This window comes from Meles meles, chromosome 5 (genome assembly GCF_922984935.1).
Source record: "Meles meles chromosome 5, mMelMel3.1 paternal haplotype, whole genome shotgun sequence".
Classification (NCBI taxonomy): domain Eukaryota; kingdom Metazoa; phylum Chordata; class Mammalia; order Carnivora; family Mustelidae; genus Meles; species Meles meles.
The window spans coordinates 236,677-254,200 of record NC_060070.1 but is presented as its reverse complement, the minus strand read 5'-3'; the positions used below and the strand labels follow the sequence as shown (position 1 = coordinate 254,200).

The window sequence follows — 17,524 nt, the reverse complement described above, 5'->3', positions numbered from 1 at the left end:
TATTGGTATGTTTGTAATCTGATTTACTCCCACTCTGGAGGTAGAGAAGGTTTATCAGTCTATCTGCCAAAGAAGTCATTAATAAAACAGAGAAGTTACAGTTCTAGAAGCTAGCAAATACAAGGTAGGAAGAGGTACTGGTATTTATTAAGGATGTAATAAAGTAAAACGTTTTGCAAATATTATTTCTTTTTTTTAATTGGGGGGGCAGAGCGAGAGGGAGAGAACAATTCCCAGGCAGGCTCCATGCCCAGCCCGAAGCCCGACTTCGGACTCTGTCCCACAACCCCCCTGAGATCACTACCTGAGCTGAAACTAAGAGCTGGTTGCTTTACTAACTGCGTCACTCAGGCACCCCACAAATGCTACTTGTTGCGATGTCTGTGAAAGAATGCGCAGACCTTGGCCCGCCTGTGAGGGAAGCCTGTGTGGGAACACGTGTCAGACCTTACGAGAACTCTGTATGTGACTCTGTGTGTGTATTTGTCATTGTTCTTCTAAAGGAAATCAGCAGTTTGGCATGACCTCATTGACGGTTGTCTCTGACCCTTTTAGCGATTTGCCGCTGTAATCATGAGAATAAGAGAGCCCCGAACCACTGCACTGATATTCAGTTCTGGGAAGATGGTGTGCACAGGAGCCAAGAGGTAGGGTTAAGGGGTTCATTCTCATGGTCATATATTACCATGATTATCCAGTTGCATTTTATGTGTATTTGATAAAATGTAACATCCAAGTTATGACTAAGGATTCCCGTATGTGAAAAATTTTATATATAGCACAGATTCATCCCCAAGTGAAAAAACAATTGGTCAGGAACCACAAAATCTCAGAGCTGATGGTGTGAGGGAGTCCAGATGGGCTGGGTCCTAGCAGCGGGCAGCCCCATGTGCGTTGGCCACAGAGCCCTGCTGCCCCTTGGTGTACGCCATCTGCCTCAGGAGGGTGGGGTTGTGCAGGTCTTAACGAGTGTCCCCTTTTCATACAAGGGTTGTTGCCTCTGCTCTGCACCTGTTCGGAGTGATCCTGTCTGTGAAGGTTAACGCTTCGGGCCTTGACGTAGCAGACGCCATGTAATTGGTAGAAGGCAGCGGTTAGTGGGGAAGTAGATACATCAGCTTCAAAAAGCTTGAACAAATGAAGTAAACTAAACCTCCAAATAAAAGATAATTCCTGTGCCTTGGAGTTGTCCACATGCAGAGAGGACTGTGGATGCTTTTGCTTATTTGATGAAGGGAAGGCTGTTATTGAGGATGTTGTGGTTCCTGGTCTCAGTTTTTTCAGCAGGCAAGATGCGGGTCTCTCCCTGGCTTTCACAGAAGTCTTCAGTTAGGAGACTTGTTTCCCCTGGATGGAGCATCGAAAACTTCTGGTTTATCAATCAATTCTGGGCAGTTTTTCTTTCGCAGACATGCTTTTCATGTGCACTATTCAGCCCTCTTTATCCCTTTGCTACATGCTGAATAGTGTGTGTCTAGTTTATTTTAGTGAAATAGGAAACTGCAAATAAATTTATTGTCCTCAAGAAAAAAAAACATCGTATATATGTATGCTGAATTTTTGTCATTCCTGTGGCCCCTGCACTTGAGGGTCTTTTGCTCATGAAGGTGTTATGGCTCTTATTTTGCTTTTCGTACGGAAGCTCTGCATCACTAAGCCATGGTTTCATCCAGCTGATGAGCTCCAAGTTTTCATTTCGGGGTAAACACAGGAACCCTAATGATAGTGGTGGGGATGCTCTGCTTTTATAAAACCTGGCGTATCAGTAATTTGGTGTAAGCCTGCAACTTTCTGTCAAGGACATAGGAGTACTTTATAATAAAATAGTTAATGTCTTCTGTTATTTTCTCTTACGGGGGGAGGGTGCTGTTTTTCACTTTTTTAAAAAATAAGCTTTTCTAGTTTGGACTTTTTATAAGTTATTCATGTAAGTAATTATTTTTAGTGGCTTTGACTATGACTATCGCACTTTTTCCTTTCCCTAGTGAAGAACAGTCCAGACTGGCAGCGAGGAAATACGCCAGAGTTGTACAGAAGTTAGGTTTTCCAGCAAAGTTCTTGGACTTCAAGATTCAGAACATGGTGGGGAGCTGTGATGTGAAGTTCCCTATAAGGTTAGAAGGCCTTGTGCTGACCCACCAACAGTTTAGCAGGTGAGTCTGAAATGTATTGCCTATGGCAACAGTTCATTTGTAATCTGTGTAAACACTGTGCATGATCAAACGTGCAAATGATACAGTGACAAACGTATTTGATGTTGAGGTTCCTTATGTCTTGGAAAGTGCATTATTCTCACCGTTCTCCTCCTTCCCGTTTCACTTATTCACATCTGTTATTCTCCTCGACTGGGATGAAAGTGGTTCCTGTTGCTCTGTTGCTCAATCAGTGCGTTTTAAATGCATGGATTAAATCTATAAATTCTGTCAGTTTTTTTTTTTTTAAAGATTTTATTTATTTATTTGACAGAGAGAAATCACAAGAGAGGCAGGCAGAGAGAGAGGAAGGGAAGCAGGCTCTCCGCTGAGCAGAGAGCCCGATGTGGGACTCGATCCCAGGATCCTGAGATCATGACCTGAGCTGAAGGCAGCGGCTCAACCCACTGAGCCACCCAGGCGCCCAATTCTGTCAGATTTTACCCCCAGTTTTTTTATTTCTTCTGCTGAACATTATATGAGCTCTACCAGCAAAGTATGAACTTGAGAGAAAGGAGTATTCTTTCCTCTTATTTTCCCTGCCGCTCACGAGGCCACTGCCCACCTTTCCAGCCTCTCTGCTCCCTGCGCCCCTCAGGCTTGCCCTGCCCCTCTTGGACAGAGGCTTTTGTTTATCAGTTTTACACCTGGCACCCTGTCGTGGCACTTTCCACCTAGGAAACTTCTCACAGTTCAGATGTCCACCCAAGCGTACCTTCCTCAGGGACACCTGTTCTGCATTTCCCACTAGGTTAATCACACAGATTATAACTGGTTCAGTCTGTCTGAACTGGGAATGTGAGGCTGCTGGGGTTCGAATCAGACATGCCACTCATGACCCTTGATAAGGTAAGACACTGCAGAGCATCAGTCTGAAGGTCTCATTTTCACTTACATCAGGAGACCCAGATTCATTAGAGATTTGTCTTCAAGTGCTGATGACATGTCTCCCTTACTGCCCTTACGTTCTCTCTCCTTGGGTTCACCTCCCAGTGAGTTTGTGGCTTAGTATTTTCCCTGTGCCGGTCCTCATTTTGCCCTAAAGCATGGACAGCTTTTAATTTCTAAACTGTTTTTTGCCATTTTCCTCCTAGTTACGAGCCCGAGTTATTTCCTGGTTTAATCTACAGAATGATCAAACCCAGAATTGTTCTTCTTATTTTTGTTTCTGGAAAAGTTGTATTAACAGGTAAGTTGTAGCAGAAAGTAGTGTCTGAAGGTTTGAAAGAATTTCATGAGCAGCATTTTCTCAGTGCTGAGAAGTAATTTCACAGACTGGGGACAGGTGGCTAGCGAGTGGTATAGGCAGACGCCTTTGCCCCTTTGTTCTCCTCCACCCTAACACTCTGATGAGAAACATCCACCAGGGCGAGGGAGAGCAGGGAAAGTAGACCACAGCAAGAGCAGCAGTGGGGAGAGCAGGGAAGGTGGCCATTACTTCGGTAAAGAGATGGCATTTAAGTTGGAAACCCTCCAGTAGAACTTGGGGATTCATCATCATGCCGTTTGGAGACAACAGGCAAAGGTTCAGAAGAGTTTGCTTGAAGGCAGCAAGTGGGAGAATAAGATTGGGTCCTTCCTTCTGCACTGCTTGGGTCACAAGCTGCTCAGGTCACATGCTGGTGCAGGGACTGCACTGGTCCCACGTGAACTGCCGAGGCCAGGGCACTGTTTTTAACAGTTTTAAAAAATCCATTTTAAGAAAACCGTACTTTTAAAAACAAAAACAGCTTTGTGACAAGGGATTCCCTCACTAATGTTTTAATGTCTGTGTCTAACTGGTAATGGAGAGAATCGTGCTTGTAGTTTTAAGGTAATTTTATCTCTTTAACATGTTAAGAAAAGCTTTTTCTGACTCTTCTCCAATTTGTCTTCGTAGGTGCTAAAGTCAGAGCAGAAATTTATGAAGCATTTGAAAATATCTACCCTATTCTAAAGGGTTTCAGGAAGACGACATAATGGCTGTTATGTACTCCTGCCTCTGCACCCACTTGTTTTTAAAACAACTCAGTTTTGGTACATGTAAATGGTGGTGTTGCGGACGGCCCCGATTTGGTGAGATGATGTTCTGTGGGTTGCAGCAAGCTCTCCAGCACGCGTTCCCCGCGGGGTTGCCGGGAAGCGGTCTCACTTCTGCAGAGAGAACGCCGCAGCGTTATGTAAGTGGCTCGTACCGTGCTGCTGTTTGGGCAGCGCTGCCCGTTTATTTATATTTAGATTTTAAACACGTACTGCTGTCAGCAGGTTGGTTTGAGGTACACAACTTCAAGTGTTAAAGCCACCGCTACGATTGATTGGACTTTTTCTTTTGTTTAATTTCCTCCCCATAAACCACCGTTTTTATATTTCTACCAGAAAAGTAAAAATCTTTTTTAAAAGTGTTGTTTTCTAATTCGTGACTCCTAGGGGTTATTTTTGTGCCAGACACATTCCGCCTTCTCAGTATTGCAGGCCGGAGGAGCCGCGTTAACGGGCACGGACGGCTGTGCGCACTTTTCTTCCTTCAGAGAACTCTGTACGATAAATGCTGTTATAAAAGTGTTAGATTGATGTCATAAATGATACCTTGTAAGATTCGTGTGATCGTACTGTTAAAGTTGTATTTTAGATATAATTGCCTGGAACCATTTCAGTGTGTACTTGCTTGCTTGTTTGGATCAGCGTTTCAGTGTATGTCCGGTGGTAACGCATGAGCTACCTGGAAACTTAAGATTGCTCACGAGACATGGGTTTATTATGTTCCATCTGTTGAGCACCTCCTGTTTCCCAGATACATTCATTTCTCACAAAACCTGTAATTTGGTTTTGTTCCTCTTTCTCAGGTGAGCAAACGCTGGCCTCAGCTGTGGTATCTGCCCCTCGGCCAGAGTCCTTCAGTATGAAAGCTGGGCTGTGTGTACAGCCTGGTGAGGTGTTTGTTTTTCTCATGAATATTACCTGGAAATTTGTAAGCTCTTGGGTTTGATTGTTTGGGATAATTTGTCAAAGTACATTTTCGAGCAGTTCAGAGGCACACAATCAGGAAGACTGCTTTCCTTCTCTCCCTTGCTTGGTTCCCCAGGTACCTCCCAAGCCCCCTTCTGTGCAGATTCTTTCCTTTGGGTCCCGTTTTAGATCGTACTTAAAGCATTTGTTGTTTTATAGCTTTGCTGTGTTTCAGTCAGTATGTCGGGGAGTTGGATAGCATCACAGATGTACAACACCCTCTCCTCCGCACCTTCACGGGTTGACCAGTTTTCTGCCTTATCGGCAGTGTTTGAGCGTCATAAACAGTGCGGTAAGAAGCACCCTTGCACGTCTCTTCGGGGTTCAGAGCAGACATTTCTGTAGTGAACATGCCTAGGAGCAGAGCCACTGCGGTCCGTCCATCCAGTGTTCTCTCCTCCCATTCAAGGACGAAGCACTCTTCCACATAAATAGGTCTTCTCTTAGGTTCTTTCATCAAGTTTTATAATTTTTTCATAGAGGGCTTCTATATTTCATAAAAGTTAATTCCTGAGTATTCTCTGGCCCTGTTATTAATGTAATTTTTTACTACACTTCAATTCTTGTTGACCTAAATATCTTATTCCCAGTCACTTTACTGAATTCTGAAGCTTTTCCCTGTGAGACTGCACACACAGACCTAACAGAACAATTATTTAGCGTAGCGTATTACTCAGTAGATATCCCTATAGCCACCACTCAGAACCTTGCCCGTGTCCCAGGGGCCCCTCCTGTTCCAGTCCAGCCACAACACCCCCACCACCAGTAACCATTAATCTTGAGTTTTATAGTCATTACCTAAATTACTAATATGGGGTGATCTTCCATTTTTACAAAAATGGATGCTTTTCTGTTTTACTTCTTGTAGTCCCGTTCCCTATCTTTTCCTTTTTTTTTTTTTTTTATATTTTATTTATTTGACAGAGAGAAATCACAAGCAGGCAGAGAGGCAGGCAGAGAGAGAGGAGGAAGCAGGCTCCCCGCGGAGCAGAGAGCCGGATGCGGGGCTCTATCCCAGGACCCTGAGATCATGACCTGAGCCGAAGGCAGAGGCTTTAACCCACTGAGCCACCCAGGCGCCCCTCCTTTTTTTTTTTTTTTTTTAAAGATTTGACAGACGGAGATCACAAGCAGGCAGAGAGGCAGGCAGAGAGGGGGGTGGAAGCAGGCTCCCCGCTGAGCAGAGACCCTGATGCGGGGCTCGATCCCAGGACCCTGAGATCATGACCTGAGCCGAAGGCAGAGGCTTTACCCACTGAGCCCCCCAGGCGCCCCTCCCTAACCCTTACAGCTGGTCGTTTCTTACAGTACATGTTTTGCTATTTTCAAACACGTGGTGTAGTTCAGCATGTTCCTGTGTTCGATTTCCTGTGCATGAACAGCTACGTCCAGAGGCTTGGTCCCTTTGCAGACTCTGTCAGTGGTACGCTCTGTTAGGAACCCAGTGCCCGGGTGTCTGTCTCATTCATCTGTGAATTTGTTAGTGGGTTGCAAATGATGAAATCTACTTATTTTCCAGTTGTTCGTTGGAATGCTTTTTATTTTTATTTTTTAAAGATTTTATTTATTTATTTGACAGACACAGATCACAAGTAGGCAGAGAGGCAGGCAGAGAGAGAGAGGGAAGCAGGCTCCCTGCTGAGCAGAGAGCCCGATGCGGGACTCGATCCCAGGACCCCGAGATCATGACCTGAGCCGAAGGCAGCGGCTTAACCCACTGAGCCACCCAGGCGCCCTGGAATGCTTTTTATACAGTGATACACTCCATATAGCAGGATAAATGACTGCTTCTTTCCCTTTGAAAGTTTTTAGAGGTAAAATACCTGAGTTCATATTGATGTGTCCAATTCAAATTCAGGACTGCGGAGGTTTCATTTAATCACATGTTTTTTACACTGAGAATCCTTAACTTTTCAAAGGCCATGGACTGAAGTTAGGGAATCCCATAGTCCCTTACTTCATCTTAATTATATACGCAGTCTCAGATCATACCACCACCAAGGTGATTATCAGAAGCTCCTACACATCCTTACTTTGCTGTGAGCTCTGAATTGTCAAGGGATGACGAGACCAGCATTCAGTGCCTGAACTGTATTGTGTGAAGAGTATTGCTCTCTTGGTGGGGTGAGCAGTTGGGTCAGGCAGCGTCTGAGCCAAACCGAAGCTTTGGGGGACAGTGGAGTTTGTGGATCAGCGATAGTGGACGGCATCCTTCACAGGAACTTACTGGGTGAGACGTGATCATTTTACAGTGTTTTTCAATGCATCTTGACATTTCTAGAAGTAACTGAATTGCTTTTTTTCCCCTAAGATTTTATTTATTTGATAGAGATCACAAGTAGGCAGAAGGGCAGGCAGAGAGAGAGAGGGGGAAGCACGCTCCCCGCTGAGCAGAGAGCCCGATGCGGGGCTCGATCCCAGGACCCTGAGACCATGACCCGAGCCGAAGGCAGAGGCTTTAACCCACTGAGCCACCCAGGCACCCCTTTCTCGGTGTTTTTAAGTAAATTTTTGGTTCTAGGTTATTTCTATTTTGTGTTATTTTGTATATGATGGCCATTTTTTAACATGGATGCTAGCTGGCATTGTGACTTTTTCTGTTGATTTAGACTAGTCTGTAAGCAGAAAGACCCTGTGAACCCTCACTCTAATTGCCAGAACTTGGTAGGAGTACACACCTCAAGAACAGCTTGGCTGGTTATTCCCAACATGCCTGTGAGAATGTCCACAATCATCTAGTGAGGTCTCCAGGCAGACCCTAATGGATTTTGTTCAAGTCCTTAGCAGTCAGGACACTGTTCTGCTTTGGGAAACTTAACTGTAGTTCGCAGTGTGAAGACCCCCCATTGGCCGTTTTCCAGAAGCCACCGAGCTTCCCACCAAGTGTTGACTCTTGCCACCAGTTGATGACAACTTGTAATGTGTCCTCCAGTAGCCACCGGCTCTGTCACTGAATAGGGATCCTCAGACTTTGCCCTCCCAGTTTGAAAACTGTGACACCATCCTCCCTCTTTACAGCCCAGTAACAAATCTCCCCGCCTGTCAGAAGTCGATACTTTGGTTTCTCATATGGAGCTGTTCCACTGTATTTCATACACATGCTTGTGAACTTTATGTGTATACGTACACGTATGACGTGGGCTAATAGGCCAGGACTTCTCGTATGAAAGTGTGGTGACATTAACAAAATGATGCACTCACGGTTAGTCTAGCTATTGGTTTTCAAGTGCTGATCAGCAGCAGCGTCCCTTCAGGCTTGCTTTAGTGCTGGGCAGGATCACCCAGTGCTGAGAACTGGAACTGTCACAGCAGAACTGGGAAGCGCTAGGGGCTGGAAGGAGCCTTAGCACAGTCAGCCTTTGCCGACCTCCGGGCCAGATGTCCCCAGGGAAATCCCAGTGGCCAGTTCCTGCCTCCTTACTTACATTTATTCCCCGTGTGTACACTGGCGGGGCGGGGGTGGGGGAAGGAGTCATTCTCGCCTGCGTCCCTCGTCTGTGAGCGGTGCTGCTGGCTGGTCACGGTCAGTTGTAAAGTAGAGCTGCTCTCCTAGTGTCAGTCCCGCACCACACTCACGAGCCTACCGGGGTTTGTATTTTCCCAGTGTCCTGGGCTTCCAAGTATCCTAGAGCTGGTGACAGCGACCTGATGACCAGTCAGATCTCTTCGGGTTTTACCCACATAGTTTGCTCGGTTTTAACACTGCAAATTTTAGTAGGGAAAATGCTCTGCATGATGATTATCTCAATTAGGCAATTAACCCATTTTTATTGTAGAAAGAAACACACATAGGCAAACGATTACTTCACTTATTCCCACCATCCTTGGTTAACTTGTTCACACTAAGTATGTATCTTTGCAGATTTCTGTAGACATACACAAGTATAAATACTTTTATAAAAATACAAACATACTGTGAGTATCTTGTGCGTATAGGTGTGTATCATTAAGATTGCGTTACCTTCTTCTGTAGGGATTCACCAGAACTTAATTACCTGTCACCAGACGTTTTTGTTGCACAAATATTTACACACTAAACTCATCTAAAACAAGATCTTTGTACCTTTGTCTCTGCTATAATTATTTCTTAGGATAAATGGACTTGCAAGGTTTAAGAGACTATGAGCATTTTTAAGGCTTTACATTTTCTTTAGGGTGTATTTGTTATATCTTGCTTCCAAACAAATTCCTCTGTGTAGCCAGTCCCCAGTCTACAGTTTTCAGCACAGGTGAAGACAGCCAGGACACCCCAGTCAACACTCCTGCCCAGTCTGTCGGCCTTCAGGTGGTTGAGCAGCTGAGGCATGACCTGAGAAGAGGATGACACGATCAGAGCCCTGCGCTGAGGCAAGCAACACTGCTTTCAACAGACCTTCCTTGCCAGAGTGAGTGCAGGGCCCCTGGTCTTTCTACTCTCCAGCTTCGACACTAAGAACCAATTACTACTGGATACAGTCGTCACAATTCCTTTTTTCCCCCAAGCAAGAAGTATTACCTCCCCCTCTGTAAGGTTAGCAGATCACAGTACAAGAGCATTTCTACCTAACCCAAATGGATTCTGACCCTAACAATTCCTTTTAAAAAACCATTTGTCTTAATGACTCTATCCACCTGTTCTCCTAAGAAATCCACAAACTAAGACCAAACCTTACTAAGGCCTCTAAAAGGCTCCTGTCACCAAGTACAAAGAACTTAACTGCCATAACAAGAAAAGAAGGAATATTTACAATTACAAGGGAACAAAAGGCAGACACTAAAAATGAAGATGTAACCACACTGGGAGTTGGGAGGATGGTCCAGAGGGAATAAGGAACTACGTGCCAGTCAGCGGATAATGTCCAGAGACTAGCAGACTGACAAGTCATCAGAAAAAGCATTTAATTTAGAGCACTACCTGATCAAACTGTGAAAGAGAATTCCCTTCGGGGATGAGCTCTCAGGTGCCACAAGGCACTTTCTGTAGTAACGGCAGGACCCACGTGCATTACTTCAGTAAAGTTTGGAGGCATTTAGTAACATAAATTACGGTGATTATTTATTAAAATAGTCATTTAAGGTCATACCTGGAATTCAAATATTCTCTTGGCACCACAGGGGCAATTTGGAATATCCTTTTCTTGAGGGATATTTTCACCAGAGATCCAGATGGGTGCAATCCCTCTGCCGTATCTGAGAACCTAAAATCAGCCAGCGTCATGAGCAAATCTCCTCCATCTCCTCTGAAGTGCCAGCACGACTGGGTAATAATCTGGGGAACTTTGATGAACACTGACCCGAAACAGTTTTACTGTTCCCCCACCTCAGACCTGGCACCATTAATGCTTTTTCAGTGTTATCAAATCAGGTATTTTAGCTTATCTGACTCAGGATGCCAAACTCCTATTTCGTTGATGATAATATGGTCAGAATCTGAATGTTCTGTGAGGGTCCCACTATAATCCTGTTTCTCCATAACCAGTTTCTGAATCCAAAATGCAGCTCAGAGTCTGCTTATTTTCACAGTAAAAGGAACCTCAGTTAAAAATTTTAGAAGGGACCAGGGGTGTCTGGGTGGCTCATTTGGTTATGCACCTGAATCTTGGTTTCTGCTCACGCCATGAGAGCTGTGAGATGGAACCTCCAGGCTCAACACGGCGTCTGCTCGGCCCTCTCCCCCTCCCCTTGCGTGCACGCACTCTTTCAGCATGCTCTCTCAAATGATAAAACCTTGAAATGAAAAATTCGCCCTTCCTTTGCCCCCCTGCCCCTGCTTGTACTGCTCTAATGTCAAATAATACGCAGTTTAGATAAATACTGCAGAGAGAAATTGCAGCATAAGATTTTATGCACCAAACCAAGTGGCTTTCCTAGGTTTTGTTAAAAGCATATGCATTACTGGGGCACCTGGGTGGCTCATTGGGTTAAGCTGCTGCATTTGGCTCAGGTCATGATCTCAGGGTCCTGGAATGGAGCCCTGCATTGGGCTCTCTGCTCAGCGGGAAGCCTGCTCTTCCCACCCCGCTCCTCCCCGGCCTGCCTTTCTGCCTCCTTGTGATCTCTGCCTGTCAAATTAAAAAAAAAAAAAAAAAAGTCTTAAAAAAAAGCATATGCATTACTAAAAACTACCTTGGCAGTGTTTAGGACCGAGGTCTGTTCTTAGGATGTTCTTCCCCTGGGTATTTATTTAATTCAGTGACTGCTTTTTAGGCATTTAGCTGAAATTTCTTCAGTGATTTAGGGTTAGGATGAATATTTAAGGGGAATGATATTAGTGGAAGGACAGATGAAGAAGGGAGACATTTGCTGAGCACTTACTATGTGCCTCCAATTCCCCCTTCATCCTCACAACTCACCTCCAATTTCTTCACACTGTAGATACAATTACATCAGAGCTCTTCATGTAACTCTAGAATCGAGGATTCTTCCCAACCCCAAAGCCCATTTTTCTTTTCACAAAACCAGTGTCTGTGTTAACGTGTCATGTTGGTTTTACAAGCAAAAGGTTCCTGTTGGATAAATGGGCAAAAACACCTGTTCCTTTCTTGCTGCCCCTGGCGCAAACTGCCTGTATTACAAGCAGAATCTTACTCATCTGTGTCCGAGGCCTTCTTTAAAATCCGGACCCCACGTGATAAAGAGTATAACCTGTCGTTTTCCAGTAATTACTGACAGGATCAGCAGACCATCTGTGTGAAGAATTCCTACTGTGAGAGACCACCTTTACCGTAGTTACCTCTCAGGGATTGTACCCTGAGAGCACCACCTGAGAAGAACACAAAGAAGAGCTGTAGGAGTTCCAGTGTACCTGTTCTGGCTCAAGGGCTATTTTAGTTTTAAACTTCTGGAAAATTCTGTCTTCCCTGGATTCATGTTTCGCCATGGAGTCCAATTCCTCCTCAAGTGCTTCACCTGAAAAATACCGGCACAGCTGTTAAGGCAACAGGGTTAGTGCCCATGACCTGGTATTTCCCGCATGCTGAGGGTAGGAAGTTTCAAACAACCAACTTAGTGTTAAATGAGATAGCAAAAGCCACACGTTCCCCACAGGCTCTTTCCTATTTTAATGCCTTTTGTTTTCACTACTGCCCTTAAGCTGCCTGGCCCGTCCCCATATCCTCGTGTCCCACGCATGTCTTCTCCCGGCTGGTACACTCACTCCGTGGACCTACCAGCTTGTTCTCTCTGCCCACTCCTCTCCTGGATTCCCAGCTCTCCGAACCACTGTTGTCCTCAACAGGATTTAGTCTGTTACATGTACCAAAGTATATTTCTGTTATCACCTGAATATGAACTACAAACCAATAAGGTGATATTCTAAAGAGTGATTTAGACTCTAAAAGCCAATTTTGTGGTAGTTAAGAGCTCAAATTCTGGAGTCAACAACATGTGAGCTCATACTGCAGTTCTGAATCTTTAACAACTTTGGGTACATGACCATGTTACCCAGAAAACCTCAACTTCTCACTGCAAAATGAGGTGTAGTTTCTGATTCACTGTACTGCTTTCAGGATTTTTCACGAGATTGTGCACAAAAAGCCCTTGATGCAGAGTAAGGCCTGGATAAATGCTGGCTGCTAATCCTTCTCCTAGGTATCTGGTAGACCTAGATCCTACATTTAGCACACCGTCATCGTCTCTAGGTAACCTGGAAAACTGGGTAGACGAGAGAAACATTTAAAGGGCACCTGCTACTCGCCAAACACCATGTCAGGTGCCACCCGTACCTGATCTTGATCTGAGAAAGAGATCTTGGATCCAGATGAACTTACCAAGTTTCCAGCATCTTGTGGAGGAGCCCTACCCAAATGACCACCTGGATACTTCCTGACATGTCTCCATCAGAACCAGAATCTACCTGACATATATGCCAAGGAGGAGAGGTATAGGAAGGACACTCACATGACAGTGTCGGAGAATCACTGGCTGCAGGACTCCAAAGTGAGATCACGTCCTGTCAGTACCTACCTCTCTTTTTGACACACTGAGCCTTTTCTTTCCAGCCTTATACTTAATCCCTTAGTGAGTAAAGTTCTAAAACTGGTTCCTTACCCATGCTCCCCATGATTTCGGATTCATTTTCTTTTTCAACAACTTCAGGTGTAATCTCATCTTCTGTTTCTATTACAATTTCAAATTCTGGAAAAAGCAAGTTGTGGTCTGGAATTGTTCTGTCCAAATCATCTGAAACAAGACAAGGCAACTGGCATCATGACTAACCATATAGTTTAAAGAGGGTCCAGTCATTTCCCCTTTCTACCGCATACTGTACGCAGCAGCAGTGTCCCCGATGAAGGAACACGCACAGTTCCTGCGATTTAGGTCATAAATGAAGCGCCTGTATTAAAGCAAGTCTGGGACATAACTGAGCAGGCAAGACCTCACGGCTCCTCTCACAGTTTTCAGCCACTAAAATTCTGGAAGTCTAATGCCTTCTCTAGTCTCAACTTTCCATCTCAAAGCAAACACCTGGGTTGACACGCTGTGACACGGAGCTAAGACTTAAAGCGAGTCGGCTCACCTGACTGTGCACAAGCCTGCTTATGCCCGGACCGCCAGTCCAGGGTCTGATGCTCCCTGCTGCAGTAATGCGCCTTGTGACATCTGGAGCACGTTTTGGGGCCTAAACAGCCACAAACCCTGCAGAGACGAGCACCAGACTTGAGCTGGAGGCGCGCACCCTCTCCCGTCTCTGCGGGAGGATCCTCGGAGGGCGGCTCGTAGGAGTAGAAGTCGTTTTTCCTGGGCAGCTGATTCCTAAAGACTAGGAGAGAAGGAGCAGGGGTGTCAGTAGCACAGGGGAAACGACACCGACTTTGACCTCAGGGGCCGGATCTCCTGTCAGGGCGGAAAGAAAACGTGTCAAAGAGCACGAGCGGACGGCAGCGGCGCGGGGGCACCGTGCGGGCCCAGCGCTCCAGGCGACGGTCCGCGCTGAGTCGGGGGTTAGGGTTAGGGCTAACCCCGCCAGCCCCCGGCCCCGCCCCGCCAGCCCCCGGCCCCGCCCCCCGCCAGCCCCCGGCCCCGCCCCCCGCCAGCCCCCGGCCCCGCCCCGCCAGCCCCCGGCCCCGCTCCCCGCCGCGGCCGCTCACCGCGCAGGCCGGCGCAACACGGCGGCGCCCGGCAGCAGAAGAGGAAGAGGCCGCGGTGGAAGGCGTCGGCGCGGCCGGGCAGCGGCGCGTACAGCTGCAGCAGGAAGACCAGCGGGCGGCCGCACAGCGCGCAGGCCAGCTCCTCGGGCCCCGGCAGCCCGGCCGCCCCCAGCCACGCCGGCCGCCCGCCCACCTTGCTTGGGAACTGCTCGCTGCGCAGCCGCCACGCCGGCGCCGCCTCCACGAAGCCCAGTTCGGCCGCACAGGCCGCCGCCATAGGGCGAGCGGGGCCGGCGAGCGCGGGGACGCCCTCGGCGGCCGGAAGGCGGAAGTCAGCGCGGAACCGGGTATCCGGAGCGGGCGGGGGCGGGACTAAGGAGCTGGCTTCCGGTCCCGTGACCTGGGGGCGGGGCGAGGAGGTGACCGGCCCCGGAAGAGGCGTGTGCGGGTTCCCGAGTGGTTCCGCGGTGGCGTCGGTGTCGTTTTCCCTCTTCCCTGCCTGTTGGACGTGGGAGCCTTTGCCCCGTCGGGCGCGGAGAGTTTTATCTTCTCAAGTGAAAATTGACGCTGAAGTTCCGCGCCGGTGGCCCGCGGGGCCCGGCCGCGCCCTTGTGCGCGGGCAGCCTTGGCGCCGACGCCTTGTCCGGGAGTTCGTGGGCGGCCAAGTTGGTCTGACGCGCCTGTCGTTCGGGAGCAGGGCCTCCGGGTCCGTGCACGGGCGTGACGGCGGCGCCTCCGCGGTGGGTGCGTCGTTGCCCGAAGGGCGCGCGAGTCCTTCGCTTCGCACGTGCCGGAGGGGAGCGCGGCCGGCGGAGCAGGGAGCCCCGGAGCCCCGGGAGTGCCTGTTGGCAGCGAGGTTCGCGACGGTGCGTCGGCCGCGGCCCTTCCGAGCAGGGTGTGGGTGGCTGCGGCCCGCGCCCCGGGGGAGAAGCGCCAGCGGCGCCTCCGTCTGTCGAGGTCAGGGGCGCGGGCCGCCGGGAGTGTGCGGCTTCGCTCCGGCGAGCTCTGCCCGCCGCGACCCGGCTGGACCCGGCTGGACCCGGCAGGCCGCTGCGGCTCGGGGCCGGGCCGCGCAGGGAGCCGGGGGCCTGCACACCTCGAGTGCGGGGCGCCCCCTCCTCTCTCCTGAGGCCGATGCGCTCCTGCGAAGGTGAGACGCGCCGCCCGCGCGGGAGACGCGCTTCGCTTCCTGCCGTGGACGCTCTTGTCGCTCAGCACCGAACAGCGTTGACTTGGAACCAGTGTGCGCGCGAGGTGGCGTGTGACGCGCGGAGGCCCTTTCCCTGATTCACTGTCAGGGCGGCGGTCGCCTGTGGCTCTGGCGTCGTCACACGATCGGAGCGTGCGCTTGCGCCCCCGAAGTCGATGCGGCCTCCACGGCTCTCCCTAAGGCTCCAGGCGGGTGTTCCCCAGCGTGACCTTTCCGGCCCTGTGCCTGCTGGGCGCCCCGCGGTGGAAGGACACGACGGGGTCAGCAGGAGGGTTTCGGTGAGGCTGTCGCTGACTCCACCCTCAGGTGAAGGGAGCAAGCTGGCAGGTCGAGTCCCAGCGCCACCACCGTTCGGGAACGCCGGGCACGGTGCGTCGTGTGCGCCGCGCGCCTAGGCCGCGGGCCACGTGATCCCTTTAGGCCCTACAGAGCGAAAGGTGTTTCCCACACACGGAGGGGAAAGTGAAGCGGAATAGAAGTGCCCCGAGGTCACAGCGGTACGACAGGCTCGTGCGCCCTTTGGACACCGTCCAGAACAGGGGCCCCACCGTCCCTGGTGGAAAGTGGGCATAGCGGGTGTCCTCACCCCTGTCGTGGGTCTTCAGTGGTTTGTCGCCGGCGCAGCACCAGGTGCTCGGACATTTGAATCTCCACAACCCAGTTCGGAGTCTTTCTCGTCGTTCTCACTTGATACTCCTTATGGGGTGGACAGTAGCGGGGTCAGGGTCTTAGTGTAGGTCCGGGTCAGTCTCACATTCTGGGTCAGCATCCAGGACAGTGTTCAGGTCATGGCCTGGGTCAGGGTTTGGCTTGATCATAAGTGACCCCTTTCCTTTCTTCTCCTTCTTCTCCTTCTTCCTCTCTCTCAGCCTTCAGCATGGACGGACTCTCCTGGTCACACAAGCATCACAAGTTGGTCTGGGAGCACTGTTACCCCTCGGTGTCGGGCTCTGAAAGAGAGAAACACGGGCCTGGTCACTGACTGTTAGAAACCCAACTCCACCTGAATCACGGGTTGTGGGTGGCCTCCCAGGTCATGCAGGATCCCCCCACCCTCCCACCTATAAAGGGTGCTGCTGGTTCCACCCTGCCTGGGATTCCCAGTCTCCAGCCCAGGGCACTCCGTAGGCATGTGTGGATTTATACAGGATGCAGTGTGCACCGGCCCCTTTGGGCAGCTTTCTTGTGGGCTGGCGGAGCCCTCCTGGCCCTGTCTGGATCCTTCATCCCACCCAAGTGATCAGGAGCAGACGACAAAGTCTCAGAACAGCCCTGGCCCTCGGAACACCCGTACAGGCATCTGCGGTCCTCCAGCTCTGGCCACCCTTGGTCTTGACAAACCCCACAGCAGTTACTGAGGTGACTGCATTCCCAGGCAGTGTAATAGGCCACAGGGTAGGCAGCTCCTTGGGATGTTTCGTTCCCAGTGTCTGTGTGGTTGAGAGGAATGCTTCCTCCCTCACAGCCTCTGAGCCTGCTTAGAGAGAGAAGAATCCTCCAGACACAGAATGTGGCTCTGGCTCCAGCAGCCATGCAGCAGACTGGCCCTATAGTCCTTTGGCCATGGCTGTAATGTAAATGTTCGAAATGCGTACTTGTCAGGAATCAAGGACGTATGAACAACTGTGTCTCCCGGCAGGCAGTATCTCCGTGGGACTGCATGGTCTCAGAGAGCTGCGTGCATGACCCGGGGTCTGTGGCCCTTGAGCAGCCGGCCAGGTGGGATTCTGTGTTGTGGAGAAATCCTCAAGCCCCCACTGCTTCACTGAGCAATAATTTCCTGACCATCCTCACGTTTGGTCTCTGCTCATTGTAAAGGAGAGAGAGGAGACTGGAAACGAGCCAGTTTGTTTTCTGGGGGCTGGATGATTACTGTGGGGGCGGGCAGGATGACTCCCAGGCTTCCCTCCTCCCAGGGATGAGTGAGGTCTGTGTGCCTTCCAGTCTCTCAGATACGAGGACCCAATGCCCAGGGCAGGAGCCTTGCGTTTCCCACCAACAGCAAACTGCGTTTTCGGCAGTCGGAAGAGCGTCTTGCCATCGTGGGAGGACAGGAAGAGCCCTGGATG

The 17,524-nt window shown here is 49.5% G+C and overlaps 2 protein-coding genes across 4 annotated transcripts in view; one reads left to right on the top strand and one right to left on the bottom strand.

The window, feature by feature from the left end:
• The window catches only part of LOC123941155 (TATA-box binding protein), a 30,895-nt gene extending 25,201 nt beyond the window's left edge, over window positions 1-5,694 (top strand). For all 3 annotated transcript variants that reach the window (XM_046004056.1, XM_046004054.1, XM_046004055.1), the window contains 4 exons: window positions 556-647; window positions 1,986-2,153; window positions 3,287-3,381; window positions 4,072-5,694. In XM_046004056.1, the coding sequence (XP_045860012.1) occupies window positions 556-647; window positions 1,986-2,153; window positions 3,287-3,381; window positions 4,072-4,151 (435 nt within the window). In that variant the 3' untranslated portion in view covers window positions 4,152-5,694. The remainder of the gene's footprint in view (window positions 1-555; window positions 648-1,985; window positions 2,154-3,286; window positions 3,382-4,071) is intronic.
• A 3,231-nt stretch (window positions 5,695-8,925) lies between these two features.
• On the bottom strand, window positions 8,926-14,581 carry PDCD2 (programmed cell death 2). Its single transcript, XM_046005602.1, has 6 exons — window positions 14,246-14,581; window positions 13,675-13,917; window positions 13,206-13,337; window positions 11,962-12,065; window positions 10,241-10,354; window positions 8,926-9,486 (listed from the first exon to the last, which is right to left on the bottom strand). The coding sequence occupies exons 1-6, from the start codon at window positions 14,520-14,522 to the stop codon at window positions 9,328-9,330; spliced, it is 1,029 nt and encodes a 342-aa protein (XP_045861558.1). The 5' UTR covers window positions 14,523-14,581; the 3' UTR covers window positions 8,926-9,327.
• Window positions 14,582-17,524: the final 2,943 nt, after the last annotated feature.

Bases quoted from the DNA above. Each gene is read 5' to 3' on its own strand.
- PDCD2 (XM_046005602.1), bottom strand. From the start codon at position 14,522: ATGGCGGCGGCCTGTGCGGCCGAACTGGGCTTCGTGGAGGCGGCGCCG. The intron at 13,918-14,245 runs GTGAGCGGCCGC...CTTCTCTCCTAG, and splicing joins GTGTTGCGCCGGCCTGCGCG to TCTTTAGGAATCAGCTGCCC. The intron at 13,338-13,674 runs GTGAGCCGACTC...GTCTTGTTTCAG, and splicing joins GCAGGCTTGTGCACAGTCAG to ATGATTTGGACAGAACAATT.